General features: G+C 39.0%; 1 protein-coding gene and 1 long non-coding RNA gene across 2 annotated transcripts in view; one reads left to right on the top strand and one right to left on the bottom strand.

The window, feature by feature from the left end:
- The first annotated feature begins 5,849 nt into the window (after nucleotides 1-5,849).
- The window catches only part of RETREG1 (reticulophagy regulator 1), a 63,773-nt gene continuing 46,817 nt past the window's right edge, over nucleotides 5,850-22,805 (top strand). The window contains exons 1-3 of the mRNA XM_088053779.1: nucleotides 5,850-6,098; nucleotides 20,143-20,249; nucleotides 21,978-22,008. Of these exons, the coding sequence (XP_087909905.1) occupies nucleotides 5,869-6,098; nucleotides 20,143-20,249; nucleotides 21,978-22,008 (368 nt within the window). The 5' untranslated portion in view covers nucleotides 5,850-5,868. The remainder of the gene's footprint in view (nucleotides 6,099-20,142; nucleotides 20,250-21,977; nucleotides 22,009-22,805) is intronic.
- The window catches only part of LOC106628591 (uncharacterized), a 31,374-nt gene continuing 23,150 nt past the window's right edge, over nucleotides 14,582-22,805 (bottom strand). Inside the window, exons 6-7 of the long non-coding RNA XR_001332011.2 lie at nucleotides 17,689-17,838; nucleotides 14,582-15,135 (exon numbers count right to left, since the gene is read on the bottom strand). This is a non-coding gene — a long non-coding RNA (uncharacterized LOC106628591). The remainder of the gene's footprint in view (nucleotides 15,136-17,688; nucleotides 17,839-22,805) is intronic.

Here is a 22,805-nt window from a genome sequence, read left to right as displayed (position 1 = left end):
TAGCTGTCCCTCTGCAGACCATGAAGGTCCATGGAGGAGCAGAGATCCACCTGCAGCCAATTGAGGACCCCACACTGGAGCAGGTGGATGCCCAAATGAGGCTGTGGCCTTGTGGGAAACCCACACTGGACTAACTTTAGTGGCAGGACTTGTGACCCCACAGGGGACCCTCACTGGGGCAGCCTGTTCCTGAAGAGCTGCACCACAGGCTGGACCCTGTGCTGGAGCAGGGAAAGAATGTGAGGAGGAAGGAGAAGCAGAGACAACGTGTGATGAATGCACTGCAGCCTCCCATTCCCTGTTCCCCTGCACCACTGTGTTGAGGAGAAGGATGAGAAATCAGCAGTAAAGTTAAGCCTGGGAAGAAGAGAGGCATGGAGGGGGAAGGTGTTTGGAAGGTGGTTTTAAGATCTGTTTTTATTTCTCATTATTTGATTGGTAACTAAACTAATTTCCCAGTGCTGAGTCTGTTTTGCCTATGACAGTAACTGGTGAGTGATCTCTCCCTATCCTTGTCTTGACTGCTGAGCCTTTCATTTTACTTTCTCTCCCTGCCCAGTTGAGGAGGGGAATTATGGGGTGGCTGTGTGGGCATCTGGCAGAAAGCCACAGTCAAGCTACCACACAGTTTTAGTTTACAAGGTCAGTCAGGTCCAAATATTTATCTGCCCAACAGACAAATATTTCAGTGGAACACAAGACTATTTTGAAATGCATTTTGAAACTTGTACCCAAAATATTTTAAAGACATGTCACAGTCCTAACTGTATTTTGCATATCACGGGACAACACTTAATGCACTCCTGTTCCATAGTTAAATATTATACTACAGTTAAATAAAAGAACTAAGAGCTTGGAATGTAGTTTCAAACATATTCCTCAAGAGAGACATTAGGGACGCTGCAAAGGCTAAGAGGGTGTGCATCAAAAGAGAAAACTGTTAGCCAATTATTAATTGGAAAGTTATTTTACAATTCAATGGTAACTAGGAAAGATACCAGAGTTTAGTGAAAAGATGCAGGAGAAATTCTAAACTTTTAATGTTAACTACTCAATATTATAATTAAACATATAACGAGTGGACACCTGAAGAAATATGATCTACTGAGAAGAGACAGCATAGTTTCTGATTAATAAAGCTCTACCCCAGAAGTTTGCTGAAGTTCTCTGACAAATCTCAGAATGAAGGCAGTCTGGTTTACCTGGATTTCAAAAAGGGTTTTGGCAGAATTCATCGTCTAAGACTTAAAGGAAGCTATGTATCCACATAAGAAGTCCTGATCTGGATAAATAATTGGTTAGAAGATAGGGAACAGACAGGAAGAGCAAACAAAGGAAGGAGATCATTCCTGAGGTTCAGAAGAGGCTCTAAGATCTTCAACCTATTGAACAATAAACTGGAAAATCATGAAGAACAAGCTTAGAGGTCAGTGATGACATGAAGTTATTCAGGAAAGTCGGGATAAGGGCAGACTAAAAAACCTGCATGACTTTACAAAACAGCGTAGTTGTCCAATAAAATGGTAAATAAATTCCAAGTAGATAAAGTGAGGCAGGTGAGGTGAGGAGGGAAGCCAAATATCAGAATGAGCTGTATGGCAGGCTCTGAAGTGAACATTGTCACTTAGGGACAAAATGGAGATGTTTCATGAGTTACAGAAAAAAAAAGGAAAGTAGTCCTTAGAAATTATTACAAAAGTAAACCACAATGCAGTGTTTTGAAACAATTCAAATCTAAGATCTGTTCCCACTTCAAACAAAAATGCAGAGATGATGTGACTAGAACCACATGAGAAAGTTATTTCCTGTTGAGAAATCTTATTTCAGTTATAGAACTGAAAAAAATTCAGGAAAAGGGAAGATGAATGTTCAAAGTCATACATTATTAAGAGTGACTAAGACACAATTCCTCAGCCTCAAAGCAGAGACAAGTAAGAAAGTGCTATGGGTATGACTGGGCAAAGAGTCAATAATACTGCAGTAATTATAGGACTTGTAGGACAAGGGAAGCAATTCTTCCCCTGCTTCTTTCATTTGTGAGACCACATATGGAATATTTTGTCCAGTTTGGGAAAACCCAGGGTAAGGCAAACTCTGACATACTGGAAGGAGTCCAGAGGGCCACTGGAAGGTCAGCAGTACACAGCTGATGGCATAGAAGGAAAGGCTGGGAGAATCAGGTTCACTCACTCTGGAGGACGGAGGTTAACAGGGATCTACTTACAGAATACCTGTGTGTGATTATAGAATGGATGGGGACAGATCCCTTCCCTATGAGGTGCAGAATTAGAGGAAATGGGTGAAATAAGAAATTTTGAATAGATGATAAGAAAATATTCTTCACAATGAATGTGGCCAAATGTTCAAACAGGTTTCCCAGAGTGCACTGCAGAATCTCTAGCCTTCAGAGATGATCAGAGCTAATCTGGGCATGACACAGAGCAACATCTCACAGCCAAGTAACGGGGGTGCTGAGTGTGTATGTGGGGTGAAAGGTCAGACCAAATGTCTTACAGGCATTCCATCCAAACTAACCTAGTCTGTGATCCTGTGCTGAAATGAATAGAAAACAAGCTTAAACAAAAAAGAAGGAAATTCATTACATTTAGAGTTAGAATCCTCAACTGAACTCAATGCTTACTCTATGATGACATCAGCATTTTCAAACATATTTCTGAAGCATTAGAATGCTTTTATATTTGCAAACTCCTTTGAAACAACCACTTAAAAAGCTTTCTCCTTGGTTTTCATCCATCATTTACACTGTAGTCCCTAGCACCAGACTCACAGTCCCTAACCTAATTCTGTGCATTACAGCTCATACATGCAACTGCGCACTGGTTGCTACTCCTAGTTTTTCCCATCCCAAACTGAAACTGCACACAAACCTTTTAAACCTTGGCAGGCAAAACATCAAAGTACAGGAAGATCAAAACTAGACAACCTATTTATTACTTTTTTTTCTGAAAAAGACATCTAAACTTTCAGTGGCTGGGAATGAAGCATCCATTTCTTCTCTCACACTAATGTTTAAACCAGAGTGCTTTCAGTAAAATCATTCATATAAACCAAGCCCAAGAAAAATCAACAGTAACAGAAGAACTGGCATCCAACAAGCATTCTTTTTTTCTATTAGCTAAATTACAAAACCTATTCTGGAAGAGCTTTTCACTAATTTCTGTTCATATCCTTCATGGTATATGTCAGGAAAGCAGAGACCAGTAATCTAGAATGGATGCAAGTTTAATCAAAATCCAAAAGAGTTCCCTTATTTGTAGTCTACCGTTTCCACTGAAACCTCACCTCATCCTTCCCCACCAGATTCCATCCCCCCCTTTTCTGAGGAGAGAGGGGAATTTTTGAACACCAGTGACTGAAGGGAGTGTCACAGAGAGTTAAATTTTGGGTCAAATGTTTAAAAAAGAAGTGGAATATTGGTAAGGGAGGATTGCTTCAAACCTGCCATGCTTATAATCCTTAGGGCAGTAGGATTATATTGCTATTATCCTACAGTTGGTTAAACCCAAATTTTAACATTTTTACCCCAGTGTACTTCCGGAGTCTAATTATCTCATGGTCACTTTAAAAATGCATGAGGAACATCTGACTCCTTCCCAGGCTTACCTATTAACTGTTTGGAGTTAGCTAGATTTGGATGCTGGATAGGACCGCCCACATTACTGAAATAACTGAATGCTAGCAAGGGAAAGCAAAGTGCCACTGGCTAAGCTGGGGATGGTTTTTGCAAGTTATGGGCAGTGTTCACTAGAGCAGCAGCTTGGCATCCTGCAAAAAGGGTGAGTATAGGAGAAAATCTCTCATCTGTGCCTATCTCTCTACCTCCTTTTCCTTGCAAAAAGTTTTACAGGTTTTACTCCTGTGGGCTGTTAAGATTCCCTCTGTTCCCTCTCTCAAAACCAAGGAAGCAAATAACTACTACTCAGCCTAGGAAAGCATGAGATGCCCAAGTGAGAGCAGGAGGAGTGCTCAGTAACTATGAGCAGCTGCTTGCAAACATAGGAGACAGCTGCCTGCTTTCCAGCACACAGAGAACACTCTGTTTTGACCAAGCTTTTTTAGGACAAATTTTTATTCATCAGCACAAAACTGAAGCAAAAGAACAAAGTATTTCTCCAGCCTTGCTGCAGCTACTTCCCTTTCTTTTCCATGTGTGTTTCAGGTTACTAGTGGAGCCTGTCTCTTACCTTTTGCTCTCACACTTTCAGAGACAACACTTAATCACATTTTAGCTGGGCTTATTATTCAGGTCTGCCTGGCCTCTTAGACAAAAGAGCATAGAAGTATAACTAATTAGCATTAAACTATTATGTCCTTAAGCAAAATGTTAATTGCCTATGTAGAATAACATTCTGTATGTTTCCTCTCAGGTGCTAGAGAGAGCACGAAGAGTAAGAAAAATAGAATAACTCCTTTCCAAGGCTATTTGGTGCAAACACACAGTAGACTTGCAATCCACAGTGTTAAAACTCAATGCCGTAATTTTGTCTTTTACCTCAGAGAAAAAAAAAGACACATTGACCTTCAAGTAAGTGTGACTCCTTTTCCCATTAAAAGAAACATTCTAATGGGGTAACTCAAGCTTGAAGCAGATGTCAATTCACAGTCCAAAATTATTATTCTTGCTCTTGCAGTAAAAATTATTTTATTTTACACACTTTATCCTGTGAAATACAGATTATTCAGCAACAGATGCTTAAGTGACAATTCTTACCAGGCATACTCCCCAGAATTCAAATTCCCACCAGTCACATCAGCTATTATGTACATTACCAGCTTGAACATAGTGCCATGCTTCCATCTGGAGCCTGGGGCTGGCCAGACAGGTAGTAGTGCAGATGAGTGGACAGCACAGTATAGATTTTAAGGATGTTTCTTGAAGTAAGCCGTCAAACCCCCATAGGGTTCTCTGTGGTCTTACAAGCTCCCAGCATTATGACAATAGCAACTTCAATTTTTTAGGGTTTTGGGGACTGTTATCATAGGATCATTGAATCATAGAGTGTCAAATAGTTGGAACAGACCTTAAAGATTATCTAGTCTCACCTTCTCTGACTTGGGCAGGGATACCTCCCACTAGACCAAGCTGCTCAAGGCATTATCCAGCCTGGCTTTGAATGCTGCCAATGATGGGACATCCACAATGTCCCTGGGAAACCTCTTCCAGTGTCCAACCACTCTCACAGTAAAGAATTTTTTCTTAATGTCTAACCTAAATTTCCCTTCTTTCAATTTGAACCCACTACCCCTTGGCCTATCACTGTAGTTCCTGACAAAGAGTCCCTTTCCAGCTTCCCTGTAAGCTCCCTTCACATACTGGAAGGTTGCTATGAGGTCTGCACACAGTCTCCTCTTATCCAAGCTGAACAGCCCCGACTTCCTCAGCCTGACTTCGTAGAGAGGGTGTTCCAGTGCTCTTATGGACTTGGTGCTCTCCTCTGGAGGTGCTCCAGCTGTGCCTGGCTGTGGCACATATACAGGAGGAGGAGACGACGGACAAGTCTCACTGGTAACACCTCCCGGTGGGCTTCACCTTCCCAAATCTAGAAAAAAGCTGTGTTGCCCAGCTTTCCCGCAGCAAGGAACCGGAATGCTCAGGCCGGTCTCTCCTGCAGCCGGGGCACACTCCCGCCAGGGGCAGCAGCCTCGGGCCCGCTCCCGGCGCCTCCCCCCGCCCGCTCCCCGCCCCGGCGGCACCTGCGCGGAGGCGGGTGCGGGGTAACGCGGGGGCAGCGCCGGCTCCGCCCCCGGCCCGCCCCCCCCGCCCCGGCCCGGCCCGGCCCGGCCCCAGCCCCAGCCCCAGCCCCAGCTCCGCCCGGCCGAGCCGCAGCCCTCCGGCCGCACCGAGCCATGGCGAGCGCGGCGGTGCCCGCGCAGCCCCAGGAGCCGGAGGCCGCGCAGGAGCGAAGCGGGGCCGCGCCCGGGGAGACGGAGCCGACGGAGGTGTCGGGCAGGGCCGGGGCGGCGGCGGTGCTGGGAGAGACGGGGCTGGCCGTGGGCTGCTGCATCGCGGCGGCGCTGAGCTGGGAGCGGCCCCTCCGCAGCCTGGGCGGCTTCGGCTGCGCCAACCTGCTCTTCTGGTGAGCCAGCCGGGCCGGGGTGGGCACCGGGGCCGGGGCCGCCCCCCGGGATGGGAAAGCCCCCGCCCGGCCCGTGCCGCCCCTCCCGAAGCGGGCGTCTCCTACCCCCGCCCCGCGGTTCCCTCGGGCCCGGGAGGAGCGTTTGCCCCCCTGCCCTCCTCTCCCGAGCGATCTTCGCGGGAAGCTGGCCCGCGCCCCCACAGCGAAGGAAGATGCTGGTTTTCGCTTCACCTGCGCCGCGGCGTCCCCTGCCCTCAGGCGCCGCTCCGGGTCTGGCCATGGCCTCGCACTGAGTGCATCTGCTTGGACGGGTTCTTTCAGCGTAGGTTTCTGCCCCAGCCTCGCACACACGCACGTTCTGCCCCCATATCCCACAGCATGATGCGTGATGATGATGAGGAGGAGGAGGAGGAGTCTCAGATGGAAGCTGAGCAGGGCGGCTGCAGGACACCCGGCCGAGAACTCGCATTTGTCACAGGGGAGATGAGCCGCGGGCCCGCATTTCTGTGCAGAGTTTTGAAACCTGCTGAAATCAGGTCCCGGGCCCATCGCTAGTGCTGTGCTGGTGCCCTGGTCCAGTACTTTAGAGTTCACTTTGGGTATTTGTGCTTTTCCAAATTGGTGGCCTACTTAGTGGAGTCTTAGTGAAGTGGGCACAGCCGGAATGTTACTGCAGTGCACCAGTTCTCTTTTTGGACTAAGCTTTTTGTAGTTGGAGACAGTTTAGTTGAGTAAACCCCGGAGATTAACATAGGGATGTGTTCATTTTGTTTGTCATGTCTCTTCTGTTCATTTCAGTAGGAAAAAAACTTGTCTTCCTATGTGAAACTTCTTCAGGGTTTTCCCATGATCTTAGGTTTTGCCAATGCCTATGATTTTTGTTTTCTGATATAAAATGTGGTCGTATGCCTTCTTAATAAAGTAGAGCGATTTATAAATTATATATACTGTCTAATAATACTGCAGAGGCTCTTAGGACCTGAATAGTGGAAACTACCTCCTTTTCTCTAAAGTGAATTAGAGGTAAACAAGCAGTGCAGTGGATTAATAGCAGATAGGGTTCTCTATAACCCTAACAGTGTGATGTTTAAACATGAGATCCAAGTCATAGAAAGAAAACCTTCTGGATCCTTCTGCTGCACAAGAAAATCTCTGCAAAAATTTTCAAAATAATTTTATCCTCTTTGATCCCAGGAGCAGAATGTGTATGACATCTAATTTAGGTTGACTTTTATTATCTACCTTGGTCTTAGGTATCCATGGTAAATCCTTTCATTGAGAAAGTTACAGGGTTTTGCTCTCATTTTCTGCATACTTCAGAGGTCACCTGTTCCTTCAGCCATTTGGAGGAGTCATAATGCTTTATGTTTCTTTTCAAGGTGGCTCTGATAAAATTTTCAGGGACAACATCTAGCCAAGTACATTTCCATGTCTCAAGGAATAGGAGCTGCTAGGCAACCCATTGGCTTTTATTTTGCCATATTTGATCAAAAGCAAGGTATAAAATGCTTTCATTATTCAATGCCTATAAGAAATCTCCTTTGGTAGTCTTACTGGTAACTTGTTATGTGACCAGTATTTGAAGTTATTTTCTCAAAATTCATAGCTCACTCTACTTTGTGAGTTTCAAGATGAGTTGGAAATGCAAAAGTCAGTGCACAGATTGCTCATTTTGATTTGGGGGTATGGTACCTCAGAAGGAAGCTCACTATCCTAATGTCAGGGAGTTTTGAGAGGTGTGAACAAACTAAGAAATGTGTTGAAGCAGGAATGATGGCCACTAAACTTCTGTGGTTTGAGAACATCAGGAAAGATCTAGTTAGCAAACCCATGAAATCTGACACTTTGAAAATTAAACAGTAATTTAAATCTAAGGTCACATTTCCCTGCTTTGGTGTTGGGAGAGTGTTTGCAGCACAGCGTGTTTGCTGCTTCTCCTTTTCTTGTTTGAGATCCAGTTGGTCAGCCTGGTTTGCAATGACTCAGACAGTCACTACTGCTTCAGGACTGGGAACAAGTGTCCACCCCTTCTGCCTGTGAAGTCTCTTCTGACAGGGCTTTGTGCTGGCTGGAGCCTATAGGTAGAACGTTTCCTAGTTGCTGTTTCATGTACCTCTTCTTTCTTTGTCGTGTGCCTGCAAATATTCCTGCCCCATAGGGGGACCCCCAGTGCATGTGGCCTCTAATCAGGACATCTCGGAGTTGAGAACTCTGTATTGCTGGGTGGGAGACTTCTTCCATTATAGCAGCAACAGCCGTGGTGGAAGAGGGAGAAAGGGGAGATGAGGTTTAATTTTACAGTTTTCTAAATTTTGGAAAAGCAACACCAGGTCCTTTCTCCCATCCATGTAATTTTGATGGGACTGTTTTCCTCATAGTTAGTTTAGCTCTTGTATGTACACCCATCAAAATACTTTGTGTGTAAACTGTTGTGATAGGAGCTACTGAGATTGAACTGTTTCTCTGATGTCACAGGATTTATTTTTTTAATATATTCCATTGTTGCCTCTTTTGTGTTAAAAATATCTTAGCCAATATACTGTATATAAATGCATTTTTGGTGGTTACTACTAAAATATTGTTCTTGTTAGTACAAGAAATTTACTAACTTAATTTCATTCTGATTTACTTGATTTTTAAATATTCCTGAGAAATTGTTGTAGACTCTTTAATGACAGAGTAACAAAAGTAGACACAAATCTGGCCACTGAAAAAACATTTTTCAGTCGCCACCTCCATTATTTTTTCACCATGAACAGCTTTAAGCCTCTTGCCCCAATGAACATGACTGAAAATCTTTAAAATTAACAAGGGTTAAATATATGTATTATTTTGCACCTAACCATCTGAAATATGATTTAGATTTTTGTGCTATATATAGTTTGCAGACTGAAGTCAAAATAACACAGGAAAACAAGGTCGGTTTTGTTTCTACACTTTTACATTTTTTTACATTTTTACGTTTTACACCCATTGTACTGAAAAAGTGTTTGGCCCAAGAACAGAGAAACTCTGTGCTGGTACCAGAAGTTCACTCCAGGTGTTCTAAGTGTTAGGCTGTTTACTGATACATTTCAGTCTTGGGTTTAATCTTAGCTAAATATTAACATTCAGTCCTAGATTTTTAAGCTAGCATTCTGTCCTAATGATTATTCTCTGTGTGTATGGAATAGAGGGGATAATGGCAGCTTTTTGTTCTCCCAATCTGTAATTTTAAATTTCCTCAAGGTCAGAGGGACAAGTTTATTTTTAGTAATTCTGTACTGTTCCATGTGTTTTGGTAGTTTGTAGATATCTATTTCAAATACGTGTTTTCTTTCAGGAGATAAATGTTTCAAACCTAGGTACATTCATGTCTGCAAGGTCATCCCTATATACACCAGTTGCATCTGTTCACCAATTGCCCAATTTCCTCATTTCCCTAGGATATTTTGTGAAGGGAGACTGCAGAAGGACAAAGATGTAATAGATCTTTCCTCTTTTCCCGTCTCCTTGTGGAACAATTTTATTGCATTGCCCATTTTCTGTTCTCTTCACCTGCCCAAATCCAAATTTTTCTTTAAAGATTCAAATTTAACTTCTGACCTGAGAAGGTATATTTGCACCTTACTGCAGGTCTGTTTTTAACAATGTTACATGATGTTATGATACTGGTTCAACAAAGTAACAGACCAACTGTGTAAAATGCAAGTATCAATCCTTGATTTAGACAGATGTGCAGGCCTAATTTGACATTAAAAATAGTCCTTTGTCACCATCCATACTCACATTTTTTGTTTGTTTGTTTGGTCTCAGACCTAGTGAATATTTCCATTGTCTGAGAGAAACAATCAAGAGAGAAAGCAATATTGCTTATATCTGAATTGTCTGTGTGCATTGCATCAGGTAAAGATTGTGTATTTTCCAGACAGAAAATCTAACTGCTCTTTAAATACTAGTAACAAAACACACATTCAAAGTTTAGAGGTTTGGTGTGTTTTGTTTTTAAGTATCCAGTTTGTTTTAGGAGTTGTTATTGAAGTGTTTGTTTTGTTTTAAAGTATCCAGTTTACGTTAAGATTTGTTTTTAAAATGTTTCTTGAAATCTCTGCTTGGCAATGATAAAGTATACCATGAAGGGATCTCAAAGTACTTTTAATTCATTAATTTATTCTTCCAATGTAAGAAAGCAGTACCAAGCTAAGTATTTCTTTCATGTATTTGCACACATGTAAATGCAACCACTACTATACCTCGATGGGCAGCTTGCCTGTAAAGCAAGATTTCTACCCATTTAGAGAGCCATGTCCATGCACAATGTATGCTTGCATTTTTATTCTTTGTTACAAGAAGGAAACTGACCTTCAAGTCATGCAGCAGCCCTGTTTTCTATATTTGTGAACATTTTTGTTCACTGTCATTTCTGATTGTAGCTATGTAGTCTACTGGAAATGTAGTCTAGGAAAACTACTCAGGACATTCTTGGTGGCAAAATGTCAGATGAAGTGAGAATTGGAATAAAAGAAATCTTTGAAGTCAAAACATAAAGAAAAATACATGAAAATTAAATGAGTTGGAGTAAGGCAGGGTATTGGTATTCTGAGGCCAGTTTGTAGTATGCTGGTCTTCAGGTCACTTAATTAAATTTGTAATATCATCCAAGAACACACAGAATTTTAGCACCCAGATGCTAAATACCGTCTTGAATGTGGGAAATTTTGGTCTTCGGCTGTCTTTGTTACAGGAAATCTTAAAGCTACATTCATAGTTGTTTTGGGATTACTTTCCTGAAATCCAAAGTAACAGGATAGTACACAAGTGAATACTCCTGCCTTAAATTCTAATAAGAGTTTATGTCTCTGATCACCCAAGTATGAATAGTAGAGTAGGGTAAATATTGACATTATTCTTTTGTAATGATACTACATTCATTATCAGAAGAAAAAAAAATTCTGGTATAGACAGTTTTGAAATTCACTGTGCATTCACGTGAATGGATTTCTCATATGGTTTCTAGTTTGTTTCTTCTAGTCTAATAGTCCTGACTTATTTAATTTGCTGCCTTTTGCTAAGTCTTTGTAACATATTGGTATTGAGATTTATTTTATTACCCCTAGTACAGCAAATTCCTGATGTTTCTTCAAGCTTAAAAAAAATATTTTTAGTTTGTTATTTTTTGCTTCCTAGAAGGTGGTATTCCAAAATACTGTTCCTCAAGTAGAGCTAAAATTCCAACCTCAGCACAAGTTGTGATGTAATTTTAGGATCTACTTGTTTTTACCCAGGCAGTTTTAGGCTTCCCTTTTTTTTTTCTTTTTTTTCTTTTTTGCTTTTTTTTCCCCCAATTTTCCGATACAAATAGTCAAAACTTTTGAAGGCTTGGAGGAAGAAAAGTGGAGCAGAAAGTTAAATTCATTTGATTTAGTTAGCAAAAATAATTAAAAGCCATTAACATCTTTTTAGTGACAGTTTGCATACTTTTGGCTGAGAGATTAGTTTTAGAGATTTTCATTTAGGAATGAAAATTGACATTGTTTAAGAGCCAGGTGTTACATAAAAACCTGGACAGTTGACAGCATTTTTCAACCAATAAAATGAACTCAGGATCAGTCAGAAAAGAAATCAAGTGGGGTAATTGAGGAAAAGCAGGCATTACTGAACAATTTAGGATCAAATCTAGGATGAGAACTTTATGGTAGATGGAAATTCAGAATAAAGGAGAATAAAAATGCATTGCAGCATGGCTTGCATTTATTCTGTCTTGCTGAACCGTACATATGCTGTGACTAAAGCAGTTGTTTCAAGAGAAAAATTATAATTTCTTTGTGTATTGCTTCAGAATAATGAGACCTTTCAAATAGTAAGTAGAATTTTGAGAACAATGGACGTTTTAGGGGGATATGCTATGCTCCATGGTAGATGTTACAGGACTAATGAGAGCATTACAGAAAAGGAGATTTAGGGCAGCACGGTAGAGGTGCTACTGCTCAAACTGCTGCTACAGTATGAGAAAATGGGATTAAGATTTCTTCTGTACTTTGCCAGAGCACAGGTTAATTAAGGTCATTGGGCATTTGTCTGCAAAAACAAAGGAAGCTAGGTTATTTGATGTTATTTGTTTAAATGAAAATAATTTTTACTTCCATGGAAATATCATACCCTGTTTTCACTAATGTAACAGTAGAATTCGATGTCATGGTAGACTCAGAAGGTATGTAGTTTAGGTCATTTAAAATTTATCCTTCTCAATTATTTTTTATGTGCCCGTCTGAATGCAACAGGTTGCAGTAAATCAAAAAATCCTGTGCAGTAATCCAAAAGCACAAATATTGAAACATGATTCTAACAGCTGCATTCCTCAAAAAGTTTCCTTGCAAACAGTGTGAGATAATTTTGCAATGTGAAATTATTAACTTAATCCTATTTCACAGACCACCAATATACTTCCAAATATACCAGTTTATAAGCCCATTTGTCTTTGGTGATTAAATGCAAAGCATTGGTCTAGTGTTTTTTCTTAGAGACTTATAGTATTTTTGGTTTTATTTAGACTTATTTTTAAGAGCTGGTTTCTTGAGTTGGGGAGAGAAAATACACAATTTGAATTTCTATCCTATGTGTTAACTCAAGTTAGCATTGTCCAGCCGTCTTTGCTTTCTCCCTGAAACTTGTGCACAGACCTTCTGGAGAACTGTCCCTTCTCCAGATGGCTGTCAAAGTAACAGTAATTTAAATTTCTGTGAGTCTGTTTCTTAGGACAACAGGTTTATTTATTACTCAATTTTTTTTTTCCCCTAATATGTTCTAGAAGGTTTTCTAAAGAAAAACTGATTTGGTCTGTGCTTTCTGGCTGAATAAATAAGATCCTAATCTTTTCAATGAAACCTGACAAATAAGCTCTTTGAATAAAAGGTTGATGGCTGAGTTTTCTTTGTCTTAACAAAGAAAGAATTTTAAAAAAAAAAAAAAAGCAAGTTTTAGAATAATAAGCATGCCTTTTCTGCTTGAGGTTTTTTTGTTTGGTTTTTTTTGTTTTTTTTTTTTCAATTATTTGTTTATGTACCTAGTGATAGAATTTTCAGATTTCTGGGTGCTATCCAATGGAGCACTCTTTGCTAGCTGGAACATAGGTTACTGTCGTGGTTTTAAATCTATTGCTTTTCAGTACTTCATTTTACTCTGTTTGAAATATTTCAGATACCTAAGTTTTTGGGTGGAACTCTGATTTAGAAAAAAAAGTGAAGTGAAAAAATTGTGTTTCTTTCTAATTTATATCTTTATGGAAGCTTTCTAATTTATTTTTTTGTGGAAGGTTTTTCTCCACTAAATTAGACCTGATCTAAAAGATTTTTATTGTACATGTTTCTAAGAAGCTTTCTATTACATTCCACAGGTTTTCAGCTAAACAAATATACAGCTTTCTAAGATGCTAGGCACCCAGAGTGCTGATGTGCATACTTTAAATTTTAATTAAAATAAGATGTGGAGCAAATGCTTTTGAGATTATTTTATTCAACAAATTATGCTTTTTAGAAGGGTGGGGAGGTTTTTTAGACTGAATTTAGGTCTTTGTTCCCTTTAAAATTTTTGACAGCACATATACAGATGTGGTTTTTTACATGTAATTCCCTCTCTTCAACACAGAATCTGCTGTACCAATTTTTGTGTATTTTTCAGACATGCAGGTCAACAGCTAAATATCATGCAATAATATTGTATCAAATTATCTTCTATAAAGAGATTCTACCAAAAAATATGTCCATAACTTACTCTGCCTTAAGTGAAGATGTACACTTTTTGTGTAGGAATTGGGAAAGGCTTTTTGCACTTTAATTCTTGAACAGTTATCTAAATACTTTGGCTCAGACCAGGTGTCTTGGTTTCATATGGGATGGAATTATTTTTCTTCCTGGTACAGTGTTGCAGGTGCTGTATTTTGGATTCAGCATGAGAACAAAGTTGATAACATGCATCGGTGTTTGCTGAGCTCACCCTAATTCAAGGACTCATCAGTTTTCCATGCTCTGCCAGCTAGCAGGTGCACAAGAAGCCAGGAAGGAGCACAGCCAGGACAGCTGACCTGAACTGGCCAAAGGGATTTTCCAAACCACAGTGTGTCATGCCCAGTACAGAACCTGGGAGGAGCTGGCCAGGAGCTGCCCATCGCTGATCAGGTTGGGCTGAGCACTGGTCAGCAGGTGGTAATGTGCCTCACTGGTCTTTCTTGAATTTTATTCCTCTCTCTTTTTGTTGTATCACATTTCATTTATTATTATTGTTACTCCTTTTAACTTTATTTTAATAATTAAAGTGTTCTTAAGGCCTGGCTTTTACTACTTTCCATTCTTCTTCCCATCTCACCAGGGTAGGAGAAAAGTAAGCAACCTTAATTGCCTTAAACAGTGTTATACCACAACACCAAGATGTACTAAAATAAAAACAGGAAAAATACTGGATTATTGAGTTCTGACTTCAAATGTTTTGAATACTTGAGGCTTGGATTTCAATATTTGTAGATATAGCATTTCGATATTTACAGAGGCTTAATATAGAATCATTTATATAGAAGAGCAATTCACATAAAAGTTTTAAATTTAATAGACATAAAAAGCAGGATTCCCAAACTTGCTTTGGGATGTTTTTTTAATTAAGAGAATTTAAGCATTAAATTACCTGTAAATAAAATAGAGCTGAAAATATATTTTTCCTTATTGATTCAAAGCAGGGCAAACAAAATGATTGTGATCAGTAAGGGCATGAGCTTTCTGATACTACCTTTACCATGTATTTCGAAATGTTGTTCAGACAATGTGCTTCATGCTGTAATTAGAAGAAAACAAGCCCTCTTCCCCTTCCCCAGAACTCTTGCTTGAAACAGTCATCAGAATTTATTGCAACCAGACAGGTGTAGCTCGCTCCAGCAGTAAGCGTGGAAGAATGGTCTACATTCAGTTCCAACAGAAGACAGTTACCACCAGGAAACAGTCATTGCCACATCTTTTCCTCACCCAGATGCCTTCACTGTAGATGTTTGTCTGAAACAGTGTTAGGGGGCTCCCTGTAAGAGCAAAGTACACATAGCTTTGAAATTAGCAATTCAGTATTCTCAAAATGCACTAGAAATATCTCCTCTCCACAGGTGACGGCCATTCTCTGTGTGGTTTGTGTCATAGGCTGTGCTTGCTTACCAGTGTCTGATTGGAAGAAGACTGGTTCTATGGAAAACTCAGGCTGAAAGGTGTCAGTAGATTTTCACCTAAACATTTTATGAGGAAACAGTTTTATACCATTCTGCACTCTTTAGAGCTCCACAGAATTACTCTGAAGAGTTTGGCTTCTGGTTTTAAGATGCAAATATGAGTTTGTGGAACACAGAACTGAAGTACAAAAATCACTCATGCAGCTAATAAATGTGCCATTAAAGCTGATGGTGAAGCAAAGCTCCATGCTCACATCTGTTTTATTGACAGCTCTCATTTATTTATGTGATTATCTCTGGAATTCATCTAAAGATAGATGGTTGTTATAAATGTACCTGCTAAGGCTTTCTAGAAATAACTAGCACTGGCTGCTGATAGTCTAAATACTTTAATTTTTGATTAAATGTTTTCTTATGTTTTGTGTTTATGAAGTGCAACTCATTCATAGTTCTAGAATATGTTGTAAAAAACTTAAAACCTTAACAGCTTAAATTAAGTAATCAAATTGATTTACTTAACATTTAAAACAATTTGGTAGGTCTGTGCCTTCCCTGTATCTCATGATACAAGTAAAAACAATTTTTGTCATGCCCTATAAGTTTTTCATTATGTTTACTGACTGCAGTATTCTATGATATTGTTAACCTTCGAAATTTCTTAGCTGGATCATGCCACTTGAATAGTTTTGTACAATCTGATTTGTGCAGTTAATTGTCCCAGGTTCTCTGCACTGAGATAGCTGCCTTTTGATTAAACAAATTGACAGTATTGACATATGACCCATACCATAAGGAACTGGAGAAAAGACGTAAAGGAGAAGGTACTTCAGGCTACTTTTCTATCTTTAGGTTCACCATCATGAAGTTGAAGAATTTCTACTTTTAATTGGGGAAGTTGTCAAGTTTTGATTCTTACTTGTGCAGTTTAGAATCATTTCAGTACACCATGGCAGTATAGCCAGGCCCAGAAACAGAAACTGTTGTGCCTTTAAGTTCTATGGTCAGCATCTTTCCGAAAAAATATTTGCCAACCACTTCTTATAGGCTAAAATAGTCACAGAATGAAAATACCATTCAGGTTGGTAGGGACTTCCTGAGGTCTCTAGTATGACTTGCAGCTCAAAATAAGGTCAGTACTTAATTCAGATCAGATTGCTCAGGGTTTTGTCTTCACAGCCATCAAGGCTGGAAATTCCACAACCATTGTGGACAACCAGTGCTTAATTATCCATCAATACCACTCCTATTTCATTTCACAAAAATGGTTTCTCAGTCTTCCACAGTGGAGTTGAGTGGCAGGCTTGGTTCCATCACACTTACGTTCTTCCTACGAAGAAGAATGTAGGTTGGAAAGGCAGCCGGAGGTCAGCTAGTCTGGCTCAAATGTGCTCCAGTTGGAACACGTTGCTCAGGTTCTTACACAATTAAGCTTTTGGAAGTCCTGCTTCATAGTGGACTGCCACCTGCTTAGCACCTCCAGTAGCTCTTGCACTTGAATGCTCTGGGCCAGAAGACATCCTTCACAGTGAGGCCACTGTTGCCATCAGTACAGGGGGCAGGCATCTTGTGCAGCTCCAAAGCCAGGTGGCTGTATCCTCCCACCCCTTGGGGCTGTGTCTGAGGGCCTTTCCTATTCAGGGAGTCCTGTTTCAGACAGTGACAGGGACTGAGTCCTGGGCACCTCATGACTGGGCTTTTTACAGTCCTGCACTGCCTACAGCAGAATTTCTTGTCCCCTTCTTGCGCAAGCTGTCCTGTTAACTGAAGTAGTTATCTGGAGTGCATAATTCTATACATTGTTTTAACCTTTGCTTTCTTCACACCCTCCCAGCACCACCCCCCCCTTTCAAAAAAACCCCAAAACAAAACCAAAACAACAACAAAAACCAAAAAAACAACAAAACAAAAAACCCCAAAAAAACTCAACCATTCACAGAATAAGAATATGGCAGAATTCCGGGGGGAGCAAGCCTTGGTTATGTCTCTAGTAATGGTTTTTACTTCCATACCACTTGTAGAAGAAATAAAACAATTTGAACTTCAGTCTGTTTAGTTTATTGCTTAAAAAAGAGAGCATGTTCAGTAAGCTTCTCTTACGTAGTATTCTTCTACAAAACAGGTGTGTAGTATATGAAGATGTCATTCTGGAGCTTTTAATTCTTGTCAGATATGTGTGTTAGAAATGCTTAAGAGTAAAGTCTGTTATGGTTCTTCAAAACAAGGAGAGGGAAAAATGCCCTAACCACATCAACTGTTAGTCTGACCGCAATGTATCATATTGATAATTCCTAGAAGAATTTTGAATCCTGACACTGGTAGCAAAATAAGTGGTTTTCAGATCTCAGCGTGTTGAACTAACATTTTGATAAGCTTATGATAGATACATGCCAAAAAAGTATGAGGGGACCTTACCAGCTTTTCACCAGGAAGGGCTTCAAGGACACCAATCTCTGGCATATGGATCACAGTTTTCTAATTTGGTTGCTCTGGCACCTGAGGGCTGACACAAGCTGGCTGTTGAGTAAATTTACAAGGAATTGTCTTTCATGCAAGCATCACAATCTAGATAAAGAGGTAATAGTGTTAAGGCATGGGAAATTCAATCAGAACAATTCAAAGCTCTCCAAATAAGTGAAAAGTCCTTGTTTGGTAACTACATTACTTCAACTAGATTACAGCTTTTTCTTCGAACATTGGAGCAGAGAGACTGCAGTACTGAGAAGGTGGAATGACATGACTTGGAAGCATCTTTCAGAGAGGATGCTACCTTGTTAATCCTTGTTTGCTAATCCTAGTCCGCATTAGTGCAATTGTTTTTAACAGCAGGTGACAGCTGTGATTGCAATGAAACTAACAGTATGCTTTAGCTGGGAGCATAAAGTAGGTCAAACATGTTCTGTGCATTTTTTGAAAGATACACTAAGCCTTCTTAGTAAGCATCTGATCTTACCTTGAAAAGCTAGTAAGATGTGTGTGTACATACACACATGCAGACACTTGTGATAAATTTTGGTATTGATGTATGTGTTTGAGGCCATCAAAACAATTACCAATGGTAATTGCTAAGTCAGGGCATTCTGTGTGACTGTATAAACATTCATGCACAAGCACCATGAAGACCCTATAGAACAGACATGGTATTAAGCCCAAACAAATTGAAGGTCTGCATTTGTTATAAACTTCTCTGCCTAGAAGTTGGATGAAAAATTCTTCACTTGATTTTTCTATACAGCATCACATCTCTCTCCCCAGCCCATTGTCAATAAATTAAGTAGGCTAAACGAAGTCTTCCATGCAGTAGAACTTAAACACAATCAAAGTTTTCTAATGCTGACAAGAAAAATAGTATGACAACATGATGCAAAGCTGTTGCGAGTTTTGATTTATTGAGCTATGATTGGGCAGTTCTGATAGAGGTTGCCTTGTAATCATTTTTCTCTACACTTGTTTTTCTTGAGCTGGCTGAATTACACAAAGGTGCTGATTTTAAACATTTATTTTATAGAATAGTCTTATAACTCAAATTCTCTACAGATATAAAAACCCTTTATATTTGGATAAAACCTTCAGAATTAGCTTATATGTTTGTATTGGAATTCATATACTGGTCTGCTCAGGATGATTGGTATGCTGAGATTGTGCTAAATGTGAAAATTAGTGGCGTGGGTATTTTCTTTAATGCAGTCTTTTTGAGGTTTTCAAGGAATACTGGAGCAGTTTGCTACTACAGCAGTGTGTCCTGAGCTTGTTAGAAATATTGTGAAGTCAATTTTCTTTCAAAAAAATCCAAATGTGCTCAAAGGGTGCCTCTATGCTTCCCGCAGTGGCCATGTTTGCTACTATTTTCACTGCCCTTCCCCCTCTTTCTTGCAGAAAAGCTCTGCAGCAGAAACAGGGTAGCCAGCTGCCCTGTTTTCAAATCTGAGAGGTATCTTGAAAACATCCCAGCATTGTATGATTTTTTTTCAGTTGGTATTCTCATTGGAACCAGTCCCTTGGACAGTGGCTTTTTACTGGTTTTGGCTGACCTTAACTTTTTTAAGTTAATTGCTTTTACTTTGAAAAATTAACTTGTCCACTATTTCTGTTCAGATCTCTGATTTATAGTGCTCAAAAACAGCTATGAAAATACTTTAGCATTTTTTAGTTAGTTAGTTGAATTTTAATTCTTTTTACTTCACACCCTTTTTTTTGTGAATTGGGATATTTGCCAGTTAAACAGATAGAAGAGCTAATCTCCAGACACACCTGGATAGCAAAGTCAGTAGAACATGAGATTATAATTCATACTTTCTGAGTCTAGGGTCTGTTTGACTTGACTAGACATGTTCTAAAAAATTATGTAATTAAAAAAAAATTTCGGTTATGAAGACAAGTTACTGTTATGCTATGATATAGATTTACCTCATCTTTGAGTCTGAAAGAATGATTTATATAAAATCTTGCTAAGTCTTGCTAAAAATCCCACATGGGTTCTGTGGGAAACTAAAATTTTAACCTTTTTTTTTCTTGTGTATTGTGCCAATTCAATTAATTTTAATGAAAGCTCAGTTAATTTAAAAGTAGTATGTTTCCATGCAATAATTAAAATATTTTGTTTTCTTTATTTTCTCTGTGCATAAATAAAAGAATGGACAAAAATCTACTACAAACTCAGTGTTTAATCTTTCTATCTTTAAATACCATGCTAGGAGCTCTCAATATTTGCTTCTCATGGAAAGGTTGTGGGGAGAAACTGAATTCAGTTATTACAATCTGAGTCTATTTCTTCCTATTTCTTTTCAGTATTTAGTAGCGCCTATAAGTTTTTGTATGCTTCTAAAGAGTTTTAAAGTATTCAACATTTATTTCTTCTTGACATTCTAGGTTTGTTGCATTGACCCCTTGGAGAGTGTATCATCTGACTTCTCTCATAATACTTGGAGTGTTAATTCTTCAGATAATGAAGGATTTGGTATTCTCAAAGATAAAGGGTAAGTGTACTGATAGAGTTCCATGCTTAAAAACCTGCAATTTGGAGCATGCTAGTTCATTCATAAAGCCATGTCAATATTATTATTATTGTAAAAGTATCAGCTAATTTTAGAGAGTGATAGTAGATCTGTGATGGTCTATTGCCATTTCCAATGAAGTTCTGTATTTTATAGGAAGGGAGTTAGGAGATTTATTTTAGCATTTAGATGAGTGTAATTGTTATGAGTGGACAGTCATTCTTGTTTCTTAACTGCTAGGTCTGAAAATGCATTCTTTGCTAAATACAAGGTTTTCCTAAACATTAATACTTCTTCTAACATTAATCATGTAATTATTGGAAATTTTGGGACATTAAATGTAAAAAAGTGAAATCTGTAAATAGATAGAGAAATTACCTATCTTAGCACAGTTGAAATAAGAAGCAAGCAGTATTTTCTTTTTACTGTGTGTAGCATCCAGTGTGTATAAAGTCTTATGTGAATACAACCAATTTTGAAAGGGATTTTGGGTTTGTTGGCTGGTCTGGTGTTTTGGGTTGGCTTGGTTTTTTTTTTAATTCTGTCCTGTACTTCATTAGCATCTTGAAAATTCTTTGACAAAATGTTGAGCCTAAGTTTTAATTTTCATTGCCTTGAAGTTGTTTTATTTTTTCAAGATTCTTATTTTGCCTTTTATTTGTTGTTAAATCCCATGCAAAGTGTTTGAAAAACCATCTGAACATAGTTCAAAAGTAGGAAATAGGTGTCAGAGAAGCATGGTATTCCTCTGTGATGTACTAACACATCATTTCTGACTGCCAAAGCCCGTTGTTCCCTGCTATGTTACAGCAGGTATTTGCTACCTTTTCTGAAGTATGATTTACTGTCATTCCCTTTTCTGGGAGTCTTGGATACTATTCTGTTTCCTGCTTGAGTATTAAAAGCCCAGAGGCCAACTTACAAATCTAAACAGAATTTGATTTTTTAAGCTCTGTGCTGTATAAATCACCACAAGCATTGAACACCTTGCTGGCTGGAAGACAATGATTTAGGTAAATTCACTTGTACCTGTAAATAATATTTTTGTAGTGACCAAATCCAGGATGTACCATTCTCATGTTTGTGTGATTATTTAACCATTCATTTTAGAGATGAGGATAGGAAGATCTCTGTTCCCTAGCTTATAGAATAATTATTTACAGTAGTAAACTCATTTATTTTACTATTGCCTTTGATGCCATTGTAGACAGAGTTGAAGAAAAATCAGGCTCTCAAAGTAATAGTGTAGGAGTCTTGTAGTAATGAATAGAAATCAATGAAGTGCCACTCACTCCAAAGAGCAGAAAAAGTTCTTCCCAGTATAACACATCTGTGTAGCTGCTTCATGTTTCCAGCCAGCCACTAGATGGCAAGACTCCTACAGATTAATGAGGAATGTAGGGTGGTTGTCAGTGTATAAAGGGTATGTTGATGTAAAAGTTATGTTCATTGTCATCTTCATGACATCCTTCCATGTGGAAATGTAGCCATAGAAGATCCTGACTTTTTCTGTTTATGATTTTAACTGTATGTTAACTTTACAGAAAGCAATTCAAGAACAGTTGCTGTAAGATAATATAGGTTTCCTGTTTGACCAATACAGATAATTCCTTGGTCATTTTGTCCCAATTCTGAGCATGTTCTATGCATAAAAAAATAAAAATTCTGATTTAGTGCATTGTGTTTCATCTTACATTCCTACAATTGCAGGTGCACAGCTTTGGAGGACCATCACTGGCAAGTAGGTATTTTATTTTTAATGCATGGTTATTTATTACTTTATTTTTTATAGCTGGCCTGGATTTTTTTTTAAAGTCTGTTTTCCTGTAATAAATTGCTGAATTATTTTGATCTTAAAATATTTTCTAAGTTTATTACTGCTTGTTCATAATTTTTAATAAATAGCTTCCTCTGATTTAAGTTATATTAAACTATAGAGTAACAGAATATTTCTATAAATGCTTTTTCTTACACTAGGATTATCATGATTTGTGTTTTCTGGGAATTAGTGCTTTCTTTGAAACGCAGAATAATACTGTGTTGGTCAAGGAGGTAACTTTTAGAACTTCATTATACCAGTGCTAATGACAGGAAGTAGGTAAGCTTGCTGGGGTTTCTCTTTAAATCAACACATGTAATTGATCACTATAATTGCCAATAAATATTAGTTGATAACCCTATGAATAGAAATTTATAATTCTGAAGCCTATTGACATGTCATTGACCTGTCTTAGGCAAATGTTTATGTCATATTAGTGTAAAGTATATAATTTATTTAATTTGTTGGCAGTTGTGTTGGTTCCAGCCAGGACAATGTTAATTTTTGCAGTAGCCAGAAGGGGTGTGGCCAAGACCCAGAGGTTGTTCCCTACCACTTCTCTTCATTTTCCAGGGATGTGGTAAGGAGTCCCTCCTAGGTCGAGTAGTATAGCAGCAGGGTCAGGTTTGGTTGGGGTTTACACATGGCATGTGAATCATTCACCTGCCATGTACACTCTGATATTGTTGCTGTTGCTGTTTGTTATTCTTTTTCATTGC

This window comes from Pseudopodoces humilis, chromosome 1 (assembly GCF_049639895.1).
Source record: "Pseudopodoces humilis isolate 2021_Gansu_Grassland_sample_001 chromosome 1, ASM4963989v1, whole genome shotgun sequence".
Lineage (NCBI taxonomy): Eukaryota > Metazoa > Chordata > Aves > Passeriformes > Paridae > Pseudopodoces > Pseudopodoces humilis.
The sequence above is the reverse complement of the archived record's forward strand: the minus strand, read 5'-3'. Positions and strand labels throughout refer to the sequence as shown.